The sequence below is a fragment of the Spizellomyces punctatus genome (assembly GCF_000182565.1).
Source record: "Spizellomyces punctatus DAOM BR117 chromosome Unknown supercont1.6, whole genome shotgun sequence".
Taxonomy (NCBI): Eukaryota; Fungi; Chytridiomycota; class Chytridiomycetes; order Spizellomycetales; family Spizellomycetaceae; genus Spizellomyces; species Spizellomyces punctatus.
In genome coordinates this window covers 910,467-933,417 of record NW_015971542.1, presented here as the reverse complement: position 1 = coordinate 933,417, position 22,951 = coordinate 910,467, and the positions used below count along the sequence as shown (strand labels likewise).

The following is a 22,951-nucleotide window of genomic DNA, read 5'->3' as shown; positions in this document are numbered from 1 at the left end:
TCTTGAATTTCAAGTTGTTCAACAACAGTCTGCAGTGTTCAATGCACGGAGGGCGGTTGGAGCCGATAATGTGGATCGATTGTATGGCACAGTCATGCAAATTAGAATTGTTTTTGAACTTGCCTGCTTTGTTTCGATCAACTCTTCGCCTTCGCCATGGGACGAGAATCTCCAAAAGAAACAAACGGTGAAAATGGGAGGGCAGCAAAACGCTTGCGCGTGGAGACTGAGGATGTGGAGTCTGTATTTCGGGAAGGTTTGCTGGCGGACTCCACTCAGTCTGATCTAGCGGGCAAGTTTCGTACTTCGAAACCGTATTTGCACTGTGTTATCGATCACCTGTGCGAAGATGGACTGCTGAGAAAGGTCCGGGATGAAATCATGTCCGCATTACATTTCACGGAGAAGGAAACGGACATTTACAAGGTACATCAAACCGGTGACCTGGCCAACATGGATGGGCTTCCAAAAGAAGAGCTTGCTCAGCTCTCGTCCCTTTTCAAACTACGCAATGCGCTGTATTCCTCTGAGTTTCGCAAGTTCATCGGCGATGTCACCGGATGCGGGCATCTTTCCGGCTCAAAAACGGATATGAGCATCAACACGTACTTGAATGGGTGTCATCTGTTGAATCATGACGACGTGATTGGTACCCGACGAGTGTCATACATTCTCTATTTGCCTGATCCAGACGAATACTGGGATCCCGCGTATGGAGGAGCACTAGAGCTGTATCCGGTGCTGACCAAGGGTACCCCAGCCGTCAATCCGAGTGTCTCTATTCCACCGAAATGGAACCAGTTTGTGATGTTTACAGTGCAGCCAGGACATTCATTTCACTCCGTGGAGGAGGTGGTAGTGGATAAGGCAAGATTGAGCATATCGGGATGGTTCCATGTTCCACAGGAAGGGGAGCCGGGATATTTGGAAACTCCTGAAAACGGCGAGGCGCCCTCCTCTTTAGAGCAACTACAGGCTGGCGCCTCTGCTCCATTCACCCCGTTTTCGGAAACTGTGGATCCAGAGGAATTGGAAGGCCTATCGGAAGAGGACATTGTTACATTAGGGCGGTGGATAAATCCTCGGTATTTGGATATAAGGGTGCTTGAGCAAGTGTCAGAGCGATTTTTGGAGGACTCTTCTCTTCAGTTGGTCGACTTTCTTCATAAGGATCTGGTGGAGCAGATTAAGCAGGCCACTGAGAAGGCGGATGAGGAATGTGGTTTACTTTCTCCAAAGCTGCCGAAACATGGTACTGGGGAGCATGGGTTATGGAAAGTGGCTGGGCCGCCGCATAAGTTTCGGTACGCGATGCTGGATGCCGCGCATACCGCTAAAGGTTCTGATGATGCGACGTCGACTTTATTCGCGGAATTGGTAAAGGAGATGTTCCCAAGTCCAGCCTTCAGGCGCTGGCTTGCCTTGGTCACTCAGCTGATACCGCAATCCTATCGCGGAATCGCCCGGCGTTTCCGTCCAGGATTGGATTATACTTTGGCTTGGAGTAGTCCTTCTCAGCTACTAGATGCAACACTATGTTTTGCTACTAGAAAAAAGGCGGAGGATGGCGCTGCATGGGAGGGCGATGAATTGGGAGGTTACGAATGCTATATGGCACCGCACGAAGGCGACGAGGATCCGGCGGTGTATCGCCAAATGGACGAGGATGGTGCATTATTGACTGTTTCAGCTGGTTGGAACGTACTGACCCTGGTCATGAGGGATGAAGGGCTGATGAAGTTTATAAAGTACATTAGTGCCCGGGCACCAGGTTCGCGATGGGATGTTGCTTTTGAATATGAGCTGCCGAATGAGGAGGATGAAGGGGACCAATCATCATAATTGTATATAAAGCACGAAAAACACACTTGCTGCCCCTAGAGTTTATTTCGTATGTACGGAATCATTCCACGTATCAGCATCTCAACATCGATCTATTCTATTCTATTTATTACGGGCTTTCTTGCTCTGCAGAGATTGATGGCACTACTGAACAGTGGCCTGCGATCTGCTTTTTGTCTCATTTGTCAAGAAATCATGATTGATTGCACATGTGTGCTTCACGCATTCGGCCATAGCGCTCGTACGCGGTTGTCTCCAGAGTAGATGGCTAGTGAGACATGTACCGTGAGTGGGACTCTTGAACCTATGCTTTATCTCATTCTTAAAAATGTGTTGTGCCCATCAAACAACTGTTTGCTCAATCACGCCAGCCAGGACCATATCCACTCCAAACTGTTCATATCGCACATTGGTCAATTTCGGTAATGTAGTCATCTCAGCATTGGGACTGCCTTCAAATGAAGTATCTCCTCTAATCACATGTACCCCAGTTCCAACCCAAACAGGTGCAACAGTCACCACCACCAAATCGATGGCTTGTTGGGACCGGGTCAGAAGAGATTTTATGACAGTCGCACCACCTTCGACCATCACACTCTTTACACCCTCTTTATGGAGCGCATCCAGTGCTGCAGGAACACTAACACGGCCGGTGTTTGGGTCTGACGGAACAACCAGGACGCGGACACCTAACGCTTCCAACGCTGTCTTTCTCGCAACATTGGACATGTCTGTAGTAACAACAATAGGCTTCTTCGCATCTTCTCTAGTTGAGCTAAACAGTTTCGCGTCAAGTGGGCTACGCAATTTCGAATCCAAAATAACCGGACGCGGGCTGGTGGCTTTCGTCCCGCCAGGGCCCTTGGCCACAAACCGAGTGGTCAGCGACGGGTTGTCAGATATGACAGTATCTACGCCAACGAGAATGGCGTCATGGGTCGCGCGGAGGGCATGAGTGAGCACCATTGCAGAGGGAGAGGAGAGAAGGAGAGGCTTTCGACCCGGTGCGGCAATAAAGCCGTCCAGCGATTGCGCGTATGTCAAGGTCACAAAAGGCCGACCAGGAGGTGCAAGAGTACTTGGGGAGAAATGCGGTTTCAGGAAGGTATAAGCTTTCGCTTCAGTTTCGTCTGGCGGTGATGTCATCTTGCGATGCTCGAAAAACCAACGCGCGACAACCGACGATCAATGTCGTAGCAGATGTTACACGCACTGTTGCTATAGTAGAAAGCAACTCCGCTCACCTGCTGTTCGACTGGCAAACTGCTCTGTCCAAAAGAATCTCATCCGCTCTAAAAGCCTTCCAAATGTCGCCATTAACCACACTGGTATGCACAACGGTGCCGCTCCTCCGAAAGCCGTACTCTCTTTACTTGAACCGTGCGGATGACACTCCAGAACTTGTGCTTAACCACGTCCGCTATCCACATTTACAGAAGACGGGCCTGTCAGGATTCCCAATTCTCCATGGAGAACACTCTCCGCAAAACGTTGCCTTGTATGCTTTCACGCTGGGCGCATGTACAGGATTGGCGATGGGGCTGAGCTGGATGGACTACGTGTCTTGTGCTTGGGGCGGGTATTTTGCTCTGGTTTCGCTGGGTATGGTCTTGGAGTATATCAGCAGAGCAATAATGAAGCAGGAGGAGGGACTAAGATGTAAGTATTGTATTGCACACATCGACTCGCACATGGAGTCGGGCATTGTGCTTTGCGCTGGTTTTGTTTGGCATTTGCGTGTGAGAAAGGAACCTGAAATAGATTTATTCAAATAGCGTTTCTCTTGCCTGGATCGGCGTGGGAAAACGCTCTTCTACTACTCGGGCCCGTAGAACTCGCAATAGAGCAGAGTCTTTTTGGAAGATTCGCAAGCATCCCAACGGTCACCTCAATTGGTGAGATAACGACTCTCAGAATGCCCTTCGCATGTCCAACAGTCTGATATAATGTTCAGGCGTGCTCCTTGCAATATTTGCGCAGAATATTCGCACGATATCCTTACTGGAATTGAGCGGAAACCCCGAGAACAGGTAGCTTGCGGGTACCATGACTGTTCACTTAGGTTTCTAACGGTTACTTTTACAGATCAGCAGCAAAGCGAGCAGAGCTCGCATTGTCCGTGTGGAGAGTGGCTGTCCAGGTTGTTCTGTGCAATCCACTATGCTTAGCGGCTTACTTCATGTCTGAGACCCCGGCCGGATCCGAGCCCCAACCGGCCCAGCCTGAAATGGCATTCGGGCCTTTCGGACTGCCAATCTTTGATGGAGAGCATACACCACAGAACATTGCTGCTTACGCGTACTTGTTGGGCTGTGCCCACGGATTTGGCGTAGCGGTGGGACTAGTTTCTCCGAACATACCCGGTCTCGGCTTTTTCATCGCAATGCTGGCATTATTCCATACGCTAGAGTATATCTGCACCGCCATGTATAGGACAGATGTGAAAATGTCGTGTAAGGATGGCGCTTTTCGAATGTGGCCGGTTGATGAACAGAATGCTAACTCAAACTCTGCATCAGCGTTTCTACTGAATCAGAGCCGCGAGTATCATTTGGCTATGACCGCCGGCATCGTCGAATATCTTGCATGGTATCTAATATTCCCGAGTCTGAAGATTTTCCATTGGTGGAATTGGCTCGGTTCGTATCGAGCAAAAACTTTCTTTTATGGGTTGCATGCAGCTAACTGTCTTTATCTTAGCATTATACGGAGTTGCCGCATCCCAAACGCTTCGATCAGCTGCAATGATAACGGCCGGATCCAATTTCACTCACATTGTTGCGGAGGAAAAGCACTCGACGCATACCCTTGTCACCAATGGCATTTACAGGTAAGTAAGGTCTTTTTAAACCATCGGATGACTTGTTTTGACTGAAAATGGATTCATATAGCGTTTTTCGCCACCCATCGTATACAGGCTTCTTTTATTGGGGCGTATGCATGCAGATTCTCCTCGCAAATCCAATTTGTACATTGGGCTATACGGCCGCACTCTGGCGATTCTTCCATGACAGAATAGCAGACGAAGAACTGACGCTGCTGCGCTTTTTCGGATCAGATTATGAAGAATTCAGGTCCAAGACAAAGGTGTTCATTCCATTCATTGCATAAATAGATGTAGATCATGTTTTTTGTTATTGTGCATATATTTTATGGTGCATCATGTACACTTGCGTCCCATGAAGCAGGAGGCCGCCCGCTTATAAAGTTATGGATTTTGCACATCTAACGGAGAGATCAGTATACGTACCGTCAGCGGTGGATCTCGGTGGATAACATCAAAGATAGCCAACTGCCAAATAGTCTGACGTTTTGCAGTTAGGATCGAACACCTTTCTGTGGTTCAGAAAAGGCACTGTCTTCAATGATCGCCCACTCGCTCATGCGCCTCCAAGGCTGATTTCTGCCCTTTCGAACGAGCGTTTTGACAGCTTAGCAAGTCGCGGTCTCAGAATCACTGGTGGGCAACCCCAATAACAACGAGGTCAGGTAAAGAATGTTAATGCCATACATTTCCGACCTGTCCGACCGGCGCCCCCCTGGGGTTTGAAGCCAAATGAGAGTTACAAAACGTGCATACAATCGCATGCCAACACCAACACTACATAAAGCACATGCAGACAGTGCACACAAGTATCGATGCATAATAAAAAAATAAAATCGTTAAATGGCGATGACAAGGCGAGGCGTTATAAAGTGGCCGAGGGCGGGGTAAATCCAAATCCCAAAGCACGAGGGACAGCGTTCCGTGGCTATTTTAAGGTGAAACAAGTATTTTATACCAAGCCATAAAGCAATGACGAAAGGCAGTCGGACCTCATAGCAGAAATTCAATTGACCTTTCGTTCAAAGAGTTTTGACTTGCAAGCCATGCAAGACCAAGATGGCAGTGACCACCACCAACGAGACTACCACACCCGGGATGTTCTGGCAAACTTTATAATAGGCGCTTCCGTGTCCCTCATATCCTCATGTCTTTCGTCTCTGGGTGTCAACCTGCAAGCGTCTGCCCTGAAAGCACAACGAGAGAGGAACCTTGCCTTGGATGAGTCAGACGAGGACGTCCCGGTTGACCCTCCTGGGTACATTGCGGAACAACGTAATGGAGACAAATATGGCTCAATCACTTCACACAACCATGATACCAGTCTGGCTCCGTCTGAACCCGAAGGGGCATCGTTTGTCTGCGATCAGAGGTCGAGAGGAAGAAAGCCAGAGTCCGTAGCAGAGTACGAGCAGTCCAGCACGGTGAGAGAGCGGGACCCGAGCTCAACGAGCTCTCGAAGCTTCAAGAGTTGGTTTAGTTTGGATTCGTACAAAACATCAAAGTCCTCCTGGAAACTGAGCAGATACAACACGGATACATGGCGAGAATTCTTGAACAAATGGCAATGGTATATGGGTAAGTTGCAATATTCATATTCGCACAAGAGCCACAATGGTAGTTTTTAATATCGTCCGCCTTGTGTTGACGCAGGATTTAGCATGTATCTCATCTGCCAATTGTTTGGCTCTGTGGTCGCACTAGGCTTTGTGTAAGTGTTGTCGTCTCCCGTTGGTCACTCCTTTTTGTTTTCAAGAACCAATACTTTGAATTCAGGTCCCCCGTTATACTTGCGCCGCTCGGTTCAGCCAGCCTCATATTTAATGTGATATTCTCACGAGTTTTCCTTGGCACTCGTATCACTGCGTCGGACTGGCTAGGAACGTTGTTGGTCGTTGTCGGATGTGCAATAGTAAGCACTTTTGGGTCTGGGGTACCGGAAGAACGTGAGTCCTCACATGGTTCGCTGGGCTAGTGGCTTGCGACTAAGCCCTCAATTTTCATCAGGACAAACTATTGACGATCTCATCCGCCTGTTTCGCCGGCCAACTTTCATTGTTTACTTTACTATTCAAGGAGTACTGGTCCTCATTACGTTCCTGTTGATAAAATATCTGGAATATGGACTTGGAGCTTTGAAATTTTTTGTTGCCATTCGACGACGGTCAGCATCAGAAACAACGCCCCTACTCTACAGAAGTCACAGTCAGAGCGACATTGCAAAGGTCAAGGGTGACTGGTTGGGTGCTCTGTACGGCATGTTGGGCGGAACGGTCGCAAGCGAGACGTTGCTATTAACTAAAAGCGGGTGAGTGTGCAGCTTCGTGGCGTGGTGTACCAGCTTAGTTCTAATTGTTTTGTTTGTTTTCCTCCAGTGTGGAGCTGCTGATTGTCTCGATTTTTCAAACCGATAACCAATTTCGCGGTGCTTTCTCCTTTTGTCTTCTCGCTGTCTTGTGTTTCACGGTTTTTCTACAGGTAAGAGCCAATCTGGTCATGTTGCGTGCGATTCAACCATGAGCTGAATTCCATCAATCGTAGCTGTACTCGTTAAACCGGGGAATGCACTATTCTCTCCCGACAATGATCATACCAATATTTTACACCTTTTATACGGTATTATCCTTATTCAACACTCTTGTGTATCTGGATCAATTTGACGATTATAAGGGGCCCGATCTGGTGTGCATTGCAATAGGTGTCATAGGCATCATTACCGGAGTGTGGCTTCTCGCGAGGGGCCACGGGGTGGACGAGATAAATACAGGTGGGGATGTAATGAACCCAGATTTCAACGGAAGCCGGGATAGCCTGTTAGATGAAGACTTGGCATCACAAAATGAAGCCGTCGTAGTGGGTGTGGAAGCAGGGGACGAAACAAGACGAAGGGTGGGTCGTTCGGAGACCGGGGTTGAGTAGGGATTTTCAACTGGCAGGACTTATAGTTTACCTTACCTGCCGTCCCCTTTTGCAACTTTTCTGTTACATGATCTTTTCTTCTGTCACTTGTACATTAATGGCCCTTTGAAAACCATTCCTGAACTTCATCCGCATGTGTCCTGTATCCTTTTTTTTAATGTCCCTGTCTGTCCGAACGCGTTTGTCCGAAACTCGTTGTCGTGGTTCGACATTCGATCCACTTGAGTTTCGGACCACGTCCAGAGTTGCTCGACGGCCGTTTGGTGAACCTTTTCCACTCCTCTTTTTGTAACTTGCTTGGAATACTCCCCGACGTTGATTGGGTCTCCTTCCTAAAACCCCACTCTCTGGAGCGGACAGGAGTGCACAGGAGCATTGTTGACGCAACTGGACCAATCGTTCAGATTGCACTGTAACTGCGGTCTCTAGATTCATCGTCATGTTTGGGACAACCTCCCCAACCAAGGGCTCGAGAACGCCTACCCATGGCCCCTTTACGGAGCAGATTGTCATTTCTGGAAACCTGGAACAAATTCACTACACCATCACGTATCGACATTACTATCATGACTTAAACTCCAAGGTCGTCCGATCTCGCACACTTCCATTTGTTTTGGCCACCCGCATCGACAATCAACCCATCTATCAACGCGTCTTTGGTGCAAGGCATACATTTATTGGGAAAAGGTGAGCGGAGCGAGAATCTCCTGGAGACCGTCAGTCAGATTCTGTGTACGCAGGAGCCATTCCAAATCACCAATACCCACCTAACCCAATCCTGAACATTAAACTGTAGCATGGGCCCTTTGGACAGAGCCTACAAATTTTACCGACACCTTGTAGGACGCAACAAGTGGTGTGTTTCGGAAGAAGAATTTAAAGGCATGGTTAGGGGTGCGCTTGGATACGAAACAATCTCCGATGAACATGCTTTGTATCTCAACACTGCACAAGTGAGTCTCATCGACTGGAAGGTGTGGGCTGATATCATTGGACCGGACGGTATGGCCACCATCAAAGTGCTTGAACGTCAAAAATTCTTGTAAGCTGTAATCCTCAGAGGTTCGACTTTTGGTCTCCCTTCTAAAAGACATGTTATCACAAGACAACAGCAAACACCAGCGCGGTCTGCCCGAAAACTTTTGGACGAGTTGGTGGCATCTATCGAGAGCGATGAAGAGGGATATGAATTGCCGACGCCCCGCACTGGCAAGAAGGGCGACAGTGCTCAGCAGCAAAAATTCAATGCCCTCAAGTATCGTGACAACGGGGATGATGATGCACACATCGAAGGATGTAGTGATGAAAGCGATTTTGATGACTTACATGGCGCGTGCCAAGAAGAAGAGGGATATGGGCAAGAGGAGCAACAGGAGGAGAACATACCGCCCGCTACACACGGTTCGGCGAAACGCAGAAGATCACGCGGTAAGCCGTCGTTTTTTGCTTTCATTCTCTAGCTGTGAGGGACACGTCGCTCTAATATTACTTTCCCAGCCTCAGACCCTGGTAGTACACGAGTTACTCGTTCAGCAAATAGCAGCGCAAAATCGTCGGTCAAAGTAACGTCTGCAAAGAGCTCCAGCTCAAAAAGACAAGTCAGCAATGTTGACAAGACTCAAGCCAGTGGAGATTCATCAGGCCGCAAACGGCGCAGATCGACCAATGGTGAGTCGACCATCGGAAGAGGGTACTATCAAACGTGTCTAACGTCAAAGAACATTGATGGACAGTGCCAGTTTCACCCTTGACTAGCGACATGGGTGAGAGAGAGACGGCGCCGATCGTCGATGTGCAAGACGGGAACCCATTTGTTTCTTAACGGTTTCCAACACGCCAATTAGTACCGACTTGTCGCACAGAATTAGTCATGAACTGTAGTTAATGTATCATAGATAGTTTTCTGACCTGTGGTCAGCGTGAAGCCAGTAACAGTTAGTAGACAGATCTAGCAATATGTTCCCAGCTGTAATTCATAGCTTTGTTCGAAAAAAAAGGGGTACATCTGAAATGTGCACTTGTAGCATTTTACTTAGAGCATCCTACCATGAAGTCAAAAACAGTCAAAATGACCTGTGGTCTCAAGTATTCCTGCACATGTACCAATAATGCCCACTGGACGATGTATATTTGGAGGGCAAAAGCTGCCAAACATACCATACCCTATACGACTTCTCTTTTCCAGCATAACAATGAAGCGGACTTGGACTACCTAATATCTTCTAGCCATGTGCTTTTTCAATAATGTGCAAAACCTTCCTCTCTAATTTTGCCCAAATCGGTGTACGCAAAACTATCCGATCGTTTGAGAAAGAATTCAACAGCAGCCATAAAGGCTCGGTGCAGGAAGAAGAGAAGGCAAGCTACACCGCCGACTTCGCCGAGCCAATTGTTCTTTGGTGGCAGGGTGTAAAGCAGAGAAAACATCAGGATGTATCGCAATAAAAGATACTTGCGGACGAAAATCAAAGCTTACCATGTCCAACACAAGGAAGCTCTTTTCATATGTTACCTCCAATTTTGGGTATCTAAACTCAATTTTCACCGGAGACAGACCTCCCGTTGAATCGCTGGCATTTGCATACAAAGCTGGGTCCATTTTCAGACGGATAGAGGAAGCCTTGATTTCATAGTCCACCTGAACATTCTTTTTCATATCGATAGTGTAAAGCTTTCGACCGACAATTTCCGTCGATGTATATGCTGATGCTGCGAAAAAATTGTCATATCCCACACCTTCCAGTTTCTTGTCCCTGCCAATCTGCGGGTGGGCTGTCACCAGGAGTCCCTCCGGGCTGCCTTCTGCAGTACCCACAATGCGCATGCTAATTTCCAGGACATGGTCAGTGCTCGATGCAACGACAACTTTGTTTGGATCTGCAGGGTCATTGACTGTGATGCAGTTGAGTGTCTGCCCCTCAAATTGCAATGCTCGGTTGTACGAAGCCTCGCAAGGCGGCTTTTTCACATCATCAACGTTGTTGGAACTGTAGCAGCTGATAAACTTGACTTCCACGCCTGGCCTGTTTTCGGGGGGACAAAAAGTCAATGCTGGGAATTCGTAGGTCGGCGACGGGATTTTGGAGGGAAACATATTGTTCATGAACTCGTATGGCATGCTTTTAGGTGCCTGCGTTGTGCGGTAGGTTGCCGGCAGCTGCATAATTCAAGGGTTAGTCTGATCCAGCAAGAAACTATGGGTGATGATAACGAACCTGCGTCACAACACGATGTCCACGGAATCCGGCATAAAAGATCATTACGACAAAAAACAAAACGGCAACACCCTGTTGAATTGAGGTGTAGATGCCTTGCCCACGAGAATTAAACGCACGGCCTTCACCTGTGGACATAACCAGTACCATTAGTGTATTGCTCTTTATGAATTGATTGCTTAGAAGCCTATGACAATTCTCCAATGACATTCATACCCATGGCTCGCAATACACCTCTGCTGAAAGCTTGGTCAAAAAACAACAACTGAAAACGAAAACTGCAAAAGAGTGGACGACGCTTGACTCGACGCGCCGATATCCCGGATATATTCCGACTCCCGTTCTTTTCAGGGTTGGATGATGTGCTATATCCTGCATCCTATTGTTCACTATTTTGAAGAGCTCACGTTATTGGGTTCGCTGTAGTATGCTTGCACAGGTATGTACACCGGATCATGTTTTCTTTCTCGAATTCTGCTTTGTCTTTGATAGCCGTACCTATTACCCTTAAGCATCACATAGCACTCGCCCAGTCGTAACGACCAGCTCGTCCAAAACTCCGTGGCTGGCATAAGCATAGCGTAAGCAAATCCGGCTAGTTGATTGTCAATTGAATTATACATGCAGGCTACACCGATATACGCAAACCGTTCCTGCATTGGTATGGGGCAGTAAAGGGAGCGTGACAAGTAGGAAGCAACAGACCTTGCTTGCTGACAAGTTCATGTCCATACTTGCCAACTTTTGACAGCAAGTCCAGGTATATCAACACGGCAATTTCTCTCCGAAGCAAAGGTACTATATTGCAATTCAGGCATATACGAATGAAAGAACTTGTAGATTTGGATATGTAATGTTTTATGGCATGTTTTGCGGGATGCAGACTGGTGGTTATCAATGATTTGACGACCCCAATATCTCCTTCTTCGGATCTTCACCCGCAAAGCTCTATTTCTCTTTCCACTTTGTCGCAGAGCCTTTAACAGCATATCGTTGACAGCTATGTACTTCTTCAGCCAACGATAACCACTCTGCTAAAGTCTGCTGGTTCAAAACTCTACGCTCTCGTTGATTAAGCTCTAGGGCTTCTTGGCACTCGTAAACTGCGTACCGTGGTTATAACCTGAAATAAGGTTTAGTAGAATGTGGCTGTGCACTTGGCGGGGAACGTCACTGATAAAGCCCTTGAGGGCTGTTTGCAGTCGCTCTTTCATTGGGCATTTCACAACGTTTGAAATCGTTTCTAGGTCCTCGCATCATCTTCTTTGTTCCAAAAGGACCCTTTATACAGTAAGATGATAAAACTTGGTTTCGAACAATGGATGGGATCCTCAATTTGCCTCTTTTATATAGGGTTTTCCCACTCTCCGTTGAATGGCAACTCATTTGGATGGCTCTGAGGCAGAACTACGCTCTGTATCTGTCAAATTAGACGGTCGTGGTAAGCCCGTATAGTGCTGTTATTCAAGTCTCGGAGAGCAGCAAACTCAACCAATGCGACCATTTTCCTCCAATCGACAGCTAGTATCGAACACCAACTTGACATCCACGTTCTAGATCTTGTCGATGCCGTTGACAATGCCGACATCGCTCTCGACGATGTGCTCCAAGGGCTCAAGTATGTCATGGAGTACCGCATCAAGGGCGGCAAGATGCCGCACCTCGACGGAGCCCTCATGGAGCGTCTCTTGGAAGGACTCTTGCAAAACATGGGCCACAATGAGGGAAATCTCATTAGACGTCGTCCCACTCCAGAAGCCGATATAGCATTTGTGCTGTTTGGAGAGTTCTTGGAAGAGGTTGAAGAGTTCCGTGAAGCGGTTGCCAAGAAATCTGCTACAGATCTTCGTCACTGCTTAAAATTTCATCGTCGTTGCCAACCATTTTCCACTGCGGAAGAGCGGGAGGATGCAGCCGGAGTTTTGGCCTTGTTGCTTCGTCACTTCCCGCAACATGATTGGAAGGAACTCGTCAAGGAAGATGAACACGATGATGTGGAAAAGCTTATGAAAGAGTACAAGGAGAAGTTTGAGAGGCCAGCTATGCCTCCTGCTCAGGATGTCTACCCTCCGCAAGGTATGTTGGCCCCTGTAGTTCTGCAAGATGATCCGTTTATGGGTCATTAAAAAAGATTGCTCGCACTATAGCATTATATTTCGATAAGAATACAGAAGCTTTGGCGCAAATGTTCGGGTCGGACCTGAATAATGGATTGCCCTCCTCGCGCATTCCTCAATTGGTTGACCACTACGGACCAAATCAGCTTCCTTCCCCACCAAAGGAGTCAGCTCTCTACATGTTATGGACTCAATTCACAGATTTCATGGTGCTGATTCTTATAGCTGCGGCAGTCGCTCAGTTCGCCACTCAGGATTATAAGGCTGGAATTGTCCTACTGGTTGTCGTTTTCATGAACGTGACAATTGGATTTACACAAGAGTACAAGGCCAACAAGGCTCTTGAGGCCCTGCTGTCCCTAAGCGTTCCCAAAGCGACTGTCGTTCGCGATGGTAAACAAGAAGTTGTCGACTCCGTTGTCTTGGTTCCGGGCGACATTGTCGTTTTGGAGGAAGGAGATGCAGTCCCGGCTGATCTTCGTCTCTGCGAGGTGGCACAGCTGGAAATTGTGGAAGTTATCCTCACCGGTGAGGCACTCGCCATCCCTAAGGGAGTACGCACCATCCGCAAACGGACCCGTAGGTTACCCCTTGGAGAGTGTAAGGGCAACGCTTTCATGACGACTGTCGTTGGTCGCGGTCGTGGGAAAGGTATTGTCGTGCGTACCGGTAACAACACTGAAATTGGAAAGATTAGTACGGCAATCACCGCGGCGCCCAAGCGGAAAACATCTCTGCAAATCAAGCTCGCAAGGCTCGGAAAATGGCTTGTCGGTCTATCCATCTTTCTCTGTGCGTTGATCATCGTCATTGGCATTGCGTATAAGCGGGACGCGGTGGAGATGGTCAAGATTGGTGTCAGTTTGGCCGTATCTGTCATCCCTGAAGGTTTGGTAGCTGTTGTCACGGTCACCATGGCGCTGGGTGTCGTGCGAATGGCCAGACGTCACGCCATTGTTCGAAAGCTACCGTCAGTTGAAACTCTTGGATCGGTGAATGTCATTTGTTCCGACAAAACAGGAACCCTTACCGAAGGGAAAATGGGTACGGCCGAGCTATGGACCAGTGACAATGCCTTGTTTACGTTTACACAATCAACGAACATGGATCCAAATGCGGGTAACGCCCGCAAATGTGGCTACCTCCCTCTGGCGGATGCTTTGGTAAACCCCGTTCAGCATACGAAGCTGGATTCGGAGAGCCGAGCTAATGCCACGGATGTTCCCAAAACATTGGGAGGCATGCCAACGCATTTACTTGCGGGTACTATGGCTGCAAGTCTCTGTAACAATTCCAACATTGTGTGGGATGAGGAAACTAGTGCATGGAAGCCAATCGGAGACCCGACTGAGGTGGCGATGATAATTGCGGCACAGAAGGTCGGGTTTCCCAGAGAATGGTTCCATGATAACGGACTTAAGAAGATCGGAGAGTATGCTTTTGACAGGTAACTACCAAGTGTTTGTCTGATTCTGCTCTGAAGGCTTACTCACCCTTTATTTCCCAGTGACCGTAAACTGATGAGCGTCATCTATCAGCAGGCGGATGGAGAAGACATGGCGAATAGGTTTACCGCGGGTACTACGTTTGTTTTTACTAAAGGTGCCCCAGAAGGTGTACTGCAGAAGAGTACCCATTACCTACCCCCTGCAAGCGACACGAGCGACTTTTTTAAGTTCCTTCAGAACGTGACTCCCGAACCTGTCAGCGATCAGTTTGTCGAATTAGTTTCTCAGAAAGCGTCCACTATGGCGTCCAGTGGTCTTCGTGTGTTAGCTCTTGCAATGCGTCACGTCACTGCGCAGGAAGCCGAGGAAATCATCAACGCGAAGAAGGAGAGTGCTGCAGAACAGAAGCTTACATTCATTGGTCTTATTGGTTTGATCGATCCCGCCAAGGAAGGCGTCAAGCAGAGCGTAGCTACATGTAAACGGGCGGGTATTAAAGTCGTTATGATCACCGGTGACCACGTCGCCACCGCTTCGGCCATCGCCAAACAACTTGGTATTATGGACCCCAACAGAACTAGCGAAAGCCGTGCCATGAAAGGTTACGAAATCGATCTTCTTTCAGAGGAACAGCTTGCCGCTCTTCGTCCATTCCCTGTGGTATTCGCCCGTGTGAGTCCAGACAACAAGCTCAAGATTGTCAAAGCCCTGCAAAGCAGAGGGTACTCTGTCGCCATGACTGGTGATGGTGTGAACGATGCCCCGGCTATCAAACAAGCCGACGTCGGTGTTGCTATGGGTATTAGCGGAACAGAAATTACCAAGCAGGCTGCGGACATTGTTCTGGCAGATGATAATTTCTCGACGATTGTGGAGGCCGTACGTGAAGGTCGTGGAGTCTTTGATAATATTCAAAAGTTTGTGGTGTACCTACTTTCTTGTAACTCGGCCGAAATCTTCTTGTTCTTGATGTAAGTCAAGGTGGAACTAAGTTGGCCCACGACGGTGTCGTCACTAATATTTCCGTGTTTTAGAACGACGATTTGTAATATTCCTGCCCCCTTCACCACCATTATGATTCTCTGGGCCAATATCATTGCCGATGTGCCCCCCGCGATGTCCCTTGGAGGTACTTTATTTTCTACTTTACTGTAGTATCACAGGCCGTGCTAAACTAACCCTAATTTTGAAGTTGAACCTCATGAGGTCGACATCATGGACCGCAAACCTCGTCCACTCAACGAAGGCGTCTTAACTCTCCCTACTTCTCTCCTCGTTCTCGCCCAAGGTCTGATGCTCAGTAGCATCACCTTTGGAGTCTACATGATTGCTCGTAATCACGGCATCAATGGCCCAACAACCTTACAATACCAACAATCTCTTGCATTCATGACGCTCACCATCATGCAATTGACACAATCCTTCTTTTCGCGGAGTATTTCTCATTCCATCTTCCGCACGGGTATATTGGGTAATAAATGGTTAGTCGGGGCTTACATCCTCAGTTTGGGATGCGTAATTCTCGGTACATACGTTCCTGGCTTCAACGACTGGCTCGGTCTAGAGGATATTGGCGGAATTGGGTGGGGGATCATTGTGGCGTGCTTGGTCATCCAGTTCGTGTTGGTGGAGTTGGTTAAACTCGGATATAGAAGTTATCGCCGACATGCCTTATTGAGAGGGCGTGGGTCGGATGAATACACGGAGATGCACGAAGAGGTTAGGGTGTAGAAAAAGGGGACGGTAAATAGTAATGTTTAGGACAATTGATACAATTATCATGATATGGCGCAAGGTTTATTGATAATGAGAATGATAAAATGTTTCGATTTGTAAGTTTGTACATACAGTCTCACATGCGAGCTTTTTTGTTTGCCACATGAGGAACATGCCATTCTTCCCACAGCAGAATTGAAATTATCCGACAAAGCCAGCCGGTACTTGCATCTATTTACTTCTATTTGATGAGCAAACCCTCTCGAGTCTCACTCATCCTCATCATCTGCATATCCCCATGATCAAAGTAACAATGTATACAAATTCCAACACAACCCCCCCCCCCCCAAAAAAAAAAAAATTGAAAAATGCAATCTGTACAAAATCCTTTCGGATTCGTCCCATATCCTCATACGCATTCACCCACCCGCCTCTTGAACCTGCATCCTAGACTTTTCAAACAGCTCCAATGTGACTCCCGCGAGCAGAGCTGGAACGCTGCCCTTCTGCTCGACATAGTAACTCGCAGCAGCTCGTATCCGTTTTTCAGCGTCTCCCGCACCACCCACCAATTGCATTGTACCTTGATCGCTCTCACCAGATGCAAAAACAAAGCTTGGGTCTTGGTCTTGGGAAGCGTACATGGAAGTAAGGCGAACTCGACCATCAATTTCAATTTCGAGTTTGTAACCTGAATGACAAAAGAGTTGGGAAGAGCACTGAGTGAGGATAGACGAGGTTGGGACGTTCAATATGGTGACTTACCCAGCAAGGAATAAACTGCTTCCCGATACTCTTGCGCTTTTGCCTGATATACCTCCTTCAAGCGCGCTACCCGTTTCTCCTTCTCCTCCACAGCCTGCTTCAGCTGATTACATTCAACTTCCAAACTCCGTACACTCTCTAATGGGACCATTCCAGGTCCGAGACTCGATCCCGCTTTTCCAACAGCGCCATTGAGCTCCACCACTCGACTCATCAACTTGCGATTTTCCTCTCTTAATGCGTCAAGAGTACTTTGTCGGATGGCTGCTTCTCGGGTTTCAGGATTATCGGCCAGTTGTAATATTCGGGTTGTTGCAGGATCGTACTCTCCTCGACCCAAGGCTCTTTGAAGTTCGCCGACCTGCATATCCAAGGACTCGGCTTCTTTCTGTAGCATGGCATTTTCTTTACGTAGTTGCGCAATGGTGAATTCTAGCTCTGTTATTCTTTGAGTCACCTCGGGCGAATAGATCCCCACAACACGTGTGTTTGACATTGGGCTTGGAAGAGTTTGGGGCTGTCGCAGTTCTTCTTCCAACTTGACCACTTCCTGTCGATACTCGGCAACCATTTCTTCAAGTTGTGAAATGCGCCGCGCCTTTTGTTGATCGTAACTCTGACTCATGAGATGCTCTTCCTCCACATCGTAGCTCTTGAGCTGGCTACGCAGAAACTCCACTTCCTTTTGTGCCAAGACACGCCCTCGCTCTACGCGCTTTAATGTCTTTGCATCCGCCTGCCGTTTATCTTCTGCTTCCTTGGCTTTTTGCATCCATTCCTGAAGCTGTTGACAAAAAAAGTTAGCCTTGCGAAATTGAATACAAATTTGGTTTCGGCGAACCTCATTCTCCAAGCGTAAAATATAGTTCTCCCGTCCTGTCCGTTTCGCTTCTTCTTCGCCCAATCTTTCTTTTATGACTGCCAGTTCGAAGCGCTGTTGCGCTAGTGCTCTGCTGAGCGCATACGGAGAATCAATCCCGGTCTCGTCTTTTTCGTCCAGGAATTTGGTCCAGCGAGCCTTTTCGCTTCGCAATTGGGAGATTTCAACTTCCAGTTCATCCACTCGTCCACGCAATCGATGCATTCGTGATAATTGTTCTTGTAGTGCCTGTTTCTCATCTTTGAGCCGTTCCGTGTTTTCTTGCATGTCACGAAGATACCGATTTTGTTGCGTTAGTTCTTGAAGTCGTCCTTCGAGTGACTTGCCGTGTGCAATTTGTTCTAGTTTCATATGAGCTTCAGGTTTCGACATTTGGACGATAAAAAACAAAAATACCCCCACCATCTAGTGTTCTTTTCAGAACCGCCATTTCGTCCTGGGCATTCCCATTAGATTTCAGTTTCATGATAAGACTCTCTGCTTCAGTGTATTTCCGCTCCATTTGGCTTAATTGTTCTCTTCCCAACTTGACCATTGCAATCTGTTTTCTCAGCTGCACAAACAATGAGGTCTTGCACATTGTTTCCAGCCGCTTAACCCAAATCGACGCACTTACCTCCTTCTCACAATCAGCTAATTGCTGGGATAGAGTATCACATTCTATCTCAAGGGACTCTGTTTCTTGTTCTTTGAAGCGGAGCTGTCCATTGGCTTCCCGTCTCGCCAAAGAGAATTTTTCCTGCAACTCTGTAAGTTCGCGACGCAGTGCACTTTGAGATAACTCGGCTTCTTTCTGTAAATCAAGAGTTAGACCAGAACTCTCTTTAATTTCGACCCAGGCAGACATCTATGGTACCTTTGCAGTGATCGCATGTTCTTCTGCTGCTTCTAATCGATTGTCCAGGTCTTTGCTTCGATTGAGCAGAAACTGACGGTCCGCTTCTAGTTGCTACAGCAAATATGGGAGTTAAAATCAGAATCTCTGAGATAGCTGAGAATTGTCAAAGTCCACATACATCAACACGAAGTACGGTCGCTTGAAGTTTGGCTTCCTTTTCATTGTTGCTATTTTCCAAATCGTGTACCTTTCGCTCAAGGTTGGCCTTTTCGTCAATTAACTTTCGCCGCGTTTCTTTCAATTCCCTTATCTCCTTTCGCGCCTTGAGTAATTCGGGATCTAATCACCAGATGACATGTTATACGCATTATTTTAACTAGACAGATCCCGACTCCTCTTAGCAACGGATATTACCTGTGTAAAGGTCAAGAGATGCTGCGGTGCCGGTGCTTGTGGTGCTTCGCTTGAATGGGGAGGACGCGCGCGACGCCATGCTTGCCCCAAATTGCTCCTAATTCAGTGATATTTAACATCATATCATTAAAAAGCAGTAGATCTATAATAGCAGACAGAGCCCTGCTCCTGTCGCACCTCTTCTTACCTTGCGTCCTTCCGACCTCAATAATTCCCTTCGGCTCATATAGGAGCTAAACTCCCCAAAAATGTCATCGGTCTGCGGTGTCGTGTGGCCATAACCGGATCGACTTGCTGAAAATGAATTATCGGGACGGAAAGTTCCGGTGGAAGACGGAGGTTGACCACCGACGACAGAGTTTCCTTTAACGCTTGCACTGTTGAGGGCACTGATTGGCGAACGTCGAACAGAACTTCGTTGATATGGATGGAACATTAGAACCGGACCCGGACACAAATGAGGGATTCAACGACCAAAGGGCACCAAGCAGCAGTTCTGATTATTGGGTATCTAGCATAAAGATTGTCGACCAATCTACATCTGCAATCAATCACATGCCGACATGCCAAAGGTTCATGGCTTGGTCCAGTCCTCATCACGTGACTGCCTACCAAACCTGTGGAACTCTCGGCATACCAGGAGATGGGTAGAGATCGCACAGGCCCAACGTTTTCTGCTTGCGACCCACGTCAAGGAAATCGTTTCCAATCTCTTGTTAAATTTCAAGCGAGCTGAAAGAATGGCGACTGGACAAAAGTAAGTGCGAAGGGGAACGGAAGGCGAGACCTACCCTCCAGTAACGGCAGCAGTATAAACCTTGTTTGTGTGCTGACACTGTTCCTTCTAATCACAGGAAGATTCTGCTTTTGGGTTCCGGTTATGTTGCTGGTCCTTGCTTGAAGTATCTCCTTCGCAGGGAAGAAAACGTGATTACCGTTGGTTAGTCATCGCTCCGAATATCACAATTAGCCGTCATGTAAATGATCTACAAGCTGAAAGCAAATATCCCTTGTTTCAGCCAGCCGACGCATCCAAGGTGGCCAGAAGCTCGCGAACGGTCATCCGCGAGTTATTCCTATTGCTCTTGACGTCGGTAACGATGCGGCGCTTGAGGCGGAAATTGCCAAGCATGATCTTGTTATCAGGTACTACTCCCAGCATTGTGTTGAAACTGGGACATGTTTGAAAACTAACGTGGGAACAGCTTGATTCCATACACCCACCATGCTCGCGTGATAAATGCTGCCGTTAAGCACAAGAAGCACGTTGTCACAACGAGTTACGTCTCACCCGCTATGGAGGCCATTGACCAAGCGTGAGTTCTTGTTCGAATAAGCATACCCGATGCCGCCGGTTCACCTTAGATGATTTTGCAGTGCCAAGGATGCTGGAGTAACTGTTTTCAACGAAATCGGTGTTGACCCTGGTATGGTGCCGCTTGACTGCTCTCAAGCGCGAGCGTTCGCCCGGTGAATAACTATCACTCTTGGGCAGGTATTGATCACCTCTATGCGATCAAGACGATCGACGAGGTTCACGCTGAGGGTGGCAAGGTAAATTCTTTGTGCATCCATTCTATTGCATCATATTTTCATATCCTGTTTAGATTCTCTCTTTCCTGTCCTACTGTGGTGGTCTCCCAGCACCCGAGGCATCCAACAACCCTCTTGGATACAAGTTCAGCTGGAGTTCCCGTGGCGTCCTGTTGGCGCTTCGTAACAACGCCAAGTATCTGCAGGATGGCAAGGTTCGAGACCCCATGTCAAACCCAATTGAGTGCGCGACTTGATCTGATCAGTGTTATATTCTTGTATTAGGTGGTTGATATTCCAGGGCCCCAATTGATGGACAGTGCCAAGCCTATCTACATTTACCCAGCCTTTGCATTCGAGGGGTATCCTAACCGTGACTCAACGCCGTACAACAAGCGCTACAACATTCCTGAGTGTCAAACGGTGTTGCGTGGGACCTTGCGGTACCAGGTGAGTGGAGGAATTTCTACCGTCATAGTTGACGTCTTTGCAACCAATTGGTGTCTAAAGCGAGTATTGGTCCGACAACTTAGGGCTTCCCTACTTTTGTAAAAGTCCTTGTCGCGCTTGGATTCTTGAGCGATGAAGAGCAGGTCTACTTGAAGGAGGGCTCTGAGCCCATTACATGGGTATGTTGGATACTGTCCTGACCACGGTGGTGGATGATTCCTCTGACCCAAGATATGGCTTCTTAGAGAGCCGTCCTTGCAAAATCCGTTGGAAGCGCGAGCGAGTCTGAGGCGTAAGCATTTGCATTGCCTCACTCATGGCTGTTTGTGCCGCGATTGCTTATCCACCGTCGTGACATAGGGATCTCATCAAAACTGTCCGCGCAAAGGCGAATCTGCAAGGCGAAGAAGGCGACCGTGTGATTCACGGCTTGAAATGGTAAGCCACTTGTTAGTGCGCCGAATTATGTGAGACGATCTTTGAACCAAGATATTTCAGGTTGGGCCTCTTCTCCGACACTCATGTGCACCAACGTGGCACTCTCCTTGATACACTCTGCGCGACCTTGGAGGAGAAGATGCAGTTCTTGCCTGGCGAACGTGACATGGTTATGCTTCAGCACAAGTTTGAAGTGGAGTTGAAGGACGGAACTCGGGTGGGTAATGCGACTTCTACTATTTCACCATTCTGTGAGACTAATATTCGGTCATAGCAAACCCGCACATCTACTGGATTGTGGTTCGGTGAGCCCAATGGCGACACAGCTATGGCCGTGACTGTCGGTGTACCGTGCGCCATCACCACCCAACTCATCCTTGATGGTAAGTCTGTATCATTCCAAAGCATGAAACATAATCGCTGAAAACTGTCATCCAGGTAAAATTTCTCGCCGTGGTGTTTTGGCCCCTCTGGATCAAGAACTCGTGCAGCCTTTGCTGACGGCACTGGAGGCCGAAGGAATTCGGATGGTCGAGGAAATCTTTTAATAGACGTTAAACCAGCAGACTAGTGTAAGGTAGACCACATAGCCATTTATGTAGTATGGTACTTTACGTCTGACAGTTCATCCACGCATAATTCACATTTCTGAATATATTAAAGCTCACCAAAACCCGCCATTTATCTGCTCAACATGAACGAGGATATATTCTACAAACTACAAAACTATACAATGTGCAAGAAAAAGTGGCATGGTCCTCGCCGATAATAATGACATGAGGATGAAAAAGGCTAAGCTGTCAACGGTTTCAGACCCCGTGCTGCCCTCTTAGCCTCCCAGTCCTTCACGGCGGATTTGATTGCGTCTTCTGCTAGCACTAAAACATGGAAAGTCAGCAACAAACCAGGCAACAAAGGCAACCATCCAGAGCGACTCACTTGAGCAATGCAGTTTCACAGGTGGCAACGATAGTTCTTTCGCAATTTCAGTGTTTTTGATTTTGGCAGCGTCCCACACCTTTAGTCCCTTGATCTTTTCTGTGGCCAACGAACTGCTCGCAATCGCGGAACCACACCCAAATGTCTTGAACTTGACGTCCTGAATCTGCCCCGTAGCGTCGTCCACCATTATTTGTAGTTTCATTACATCCCCACAAGCAGGAGCTCCCACCAGTCCAGTACCGACATTGGGGTTCGACTTTGGAAAGGAGCCAACATTCCGAGGACGCTCATAGTGGTCAATGACTTTTTCGTGATATCCGCGACGGAAGACGGGAAGGGTTACAGCGGAGGGTGTTGACGACTGCAAGCGTCCTACTCGCAGGCATTTTGAACCTGTTGTCTGTAGTGCGCGAAAGTACATACTGGTATGCAAGAAAAGGAGAGAGATGTGTGTGTGTCTGTTGTAAATACTCAAAGCAAGGATATCCTTTGGAACAAAAAACAAGAGATTGACGGCGATGAAAAAAGATTGGAAATGGAAAACCTCCAAAGCTCCCAAACGTATTTCAAAAGCGACAGTGGCTTAGCCAGTGACCAAATCAAAGATCGG

At 47.8% G+C, this 22,951-nt stretch overlaps 10 protein-coding genes across 11 annotated transcripts; 6 read left to right on the top strand and 4 right to left on the bottom strand.

Moving 5' to 3' along the window:
- Positions 1-143: 143 nt before the first annotated feature.
- SPPG_04072 (oxidative DNA demethylase) lies at positions 144-1,936 on the top strand. Its single transcript, XM_016752320.1, has one exon. It carries the CDS (start codon positions 157-159, stop codon positions 1,840-1,842), a length of 1,686 nt encoding a protein of 561 aa, XP_016609013.1. The 5' UTR covers positions 144-156; the 3' UTR covers positions 1,843-1,936.
- On the bottom strand, positions 1,828-3,122 carry SPPG_04071 (riboflavin-specific deaminase domain-containing protein). Its single transcript, XM_016752319.1, has one exon. It carries the CDS (start codon positions 2,986-2,988, stop codon positions 2,185-2,187), a length of 804 nt encoding a protein of 267 aa, XP_016609012.1. The 5' UTR covers positions 2,989-3,122; the 3' UTR covers positions 1,828-2,184.
- SPPG_04070 lies at positions 3,053-5,076 on the top strand (the record flags this gene model as incomplete). Of its 2 annotated transcripts, XM_016752317.1 has the most annotated exons (8): positions 3,053-3,170; positions 3,279-3,501; positions 3,618-3,737; positions 3,797-3,872; positions 3,928-4,295; positions 4,362-4,481; positions 4,543-4,672; positions 4,734-5,076. In XM_016752317.1, exons 1-8 carry the CDS (start codon positions 3,150-3,152, stop codon positions 4,951-4,953), a joined length of 1,278 nt encoding a protein of 425 aa, XP_016609010.1. In that variant the 5' UTR covers positions 3,053-3,149. The 2 variants fall into 2 exon arrangements, with proteins under 2 accessions (XP_016609010.1, XP_016609011.1); XM_016752318.1 differs by having other exon boundaries at positions 3,147-3,501; positions 4,734-4,953.
- Positions 5,077-5,593: 517 nt separating this feature from the next.
- Positions 5,594-7,720, top strand: SPPG_04069 (uncharacterized protein). Its single transcript, XM_016752316.1, has 6 exons — positions 5,594-6,244; positions 6,320-6,377; positions 6,443-6,612; positions 6,674-6,974; positions 7,042-7,144; positions 7,208-7,720. The coding sequence occupies exons 1-6, from the start codon at positions 5,713-5,715 to the stop codon at positions 7,583-7,585; spliced, it is 1,542 nt and encodes a 513-aa protein (XP_016609009.1). The 5' UTR covers positions 5,594-5,712; the 3' UTR covers positions 7,586-7,720.
- Positions 7,721-7,848: 128 nt separating this feature from the next.
- Positions 7,849-9,602, top strand: SPPG_04068 (uncharacterized protein). Its single transcript, XM_016752315.1, has 5 exons — positions 7,849-8,272; positions 8,382-8,627; positions 8,691-9,013; positions 9,083-9,253; positions 9,319-9,602. Exons 1-5 carry the CDS (start codon positions 8,025-8,027, stop codon positions 9,405-9,407), a joined length of 1,077 nt encoding a protein of 358 aa, XP_016609008.1. The 5' UTR covers positions 7,849-8,024; the 3' UTR covers positions 9,408-9,602.
- Positions 9,603-9,676: 74 nt separating this feature from the next.
- SPPG_04067 (uncharacterized protein) lies at positions 9,677-11,205 on the bottom strand. Its single transcript, XM_016752314.1, has 4 exons — positions 11,017-11,205; positions 10,801-10,928; positions 10,062-10,742; positions 9,677-9,979 (listed from the first exon to the last, which is right to left on the bottom strand). Exons 1-4 carry the CDS (start codon positions 11,018-11,020, stop codon positions 9,824-9,826), a joined length of 969 nt encoding a protein of 322 aa, XP_016609007.1. The 5' UTR covers positions 11,021-11,205; the 3' UTR covers positions 9,677-9,823.
- Positions 11,206-12,009: 804 nt separating this feature from the next.
- On the top strand, positions 12,010-16,217 carry SPPG_04066 (potassium/sodium efflux P-type ATPase, fungal-type). Its single transcript, XM_016752313.1, has 7 exons — positions 12,010-12,090; positions 12,154-12,241; positions 12,322-12,876; positions 12,948-14,364; positions 14,425-15,336; positions 15,400-15,494; positions 15,558-16,217. Exons 2-7 carry the CDS (start codon positions 12,175-12,177, stop codon positions 16,094-16,096), a joined length of 3,585 nt encoding a protein of 1,194 aa, XP_016609006.1. The 5' UTR covers positions 12,010-12,090; positions 12,154-12,174; the 3' UTR covers positions 16,097-16,217.
- On the bottom strand, positions 16,158-19,525 carry SPPG_04065 (uncharacterized protein). Its single transcript, XM_016752312.1, has 9 exons — positions 19,166-19,525; positions 18,979-19,075; positions 18,743-18,903; positions 18,583-18,675; positions 18,343-18,519; positions 18,129-18,279; positions 17,688-18,067; positions 16,847-17,630; positions 16,158-16,772 (listed from the first exon to the last, which is right to left on the bottom strand). Exons 1-9 carry the CDS (start codon positions 19,412-19,414, stop codon positions 16,501-16,503), a joined length of 2,364 nt encoding a protein of 787 aa, XP_016609005.1. The 5' UTR covers positions 19,415-19,525; the 3' UTR covers positions 16,158-16,500.
- Positions 19,526-19,624: 99 nt separating this feature from the next.
- Positions 19,625-22,078, top strand: SPPG_04064 (uncharacterized protein). The gene is made up of 14 exons (XM_016752311.1): positions 19,625-19,735; positions 19,833-19,918; positions 19,998-20,124; positions 20,184-20,294; positions 20,356-20,405; positions 20,474-20,532; positions 20,586-20,726; positions 20,797-20,961; positions 21,045-21,140; positions 21,207-21,253; positions 21,322-21,399; positions 21,460-21,616; positions 21,674-21,782; positions 21,838-22,078. The coding sequence occupies exons 1-14, from the start codon at positions 19,719-19,721 to the stop codon at positions 21,945-21,947; spliced, it is 1,353 nt and encodes a 450-aa protein (XP_016609004.1). The 5' UTR covers positions 19,625-19,718; the 3' UTR covers positions 21,948-22,078.
- On the bottom strand, positions 22,016-22,945 carry SPPG_04063 (iron sulfur cluster assembly protein 1, mitochondrial). The gene is made up of 2 exons (XM_016752310.1): positions 22,339-22,945; positions 22,016-22,277 (listed from the first exon to the last, which is right to left on the bottom strand). Exons 1-2 carry the CDS (start codon positions 22,760-22,762, stop codon positions 22,192-22,194), a joined length of 510 nt encoding a protein of 169 aa, XP_016609003.1. The 5' UTR covers positions 22,763-22,945; the 3' UTR covers positions 22,016-22,191.
- Positions 22,946-22,951: the final 6 nt, after the last annotated feature.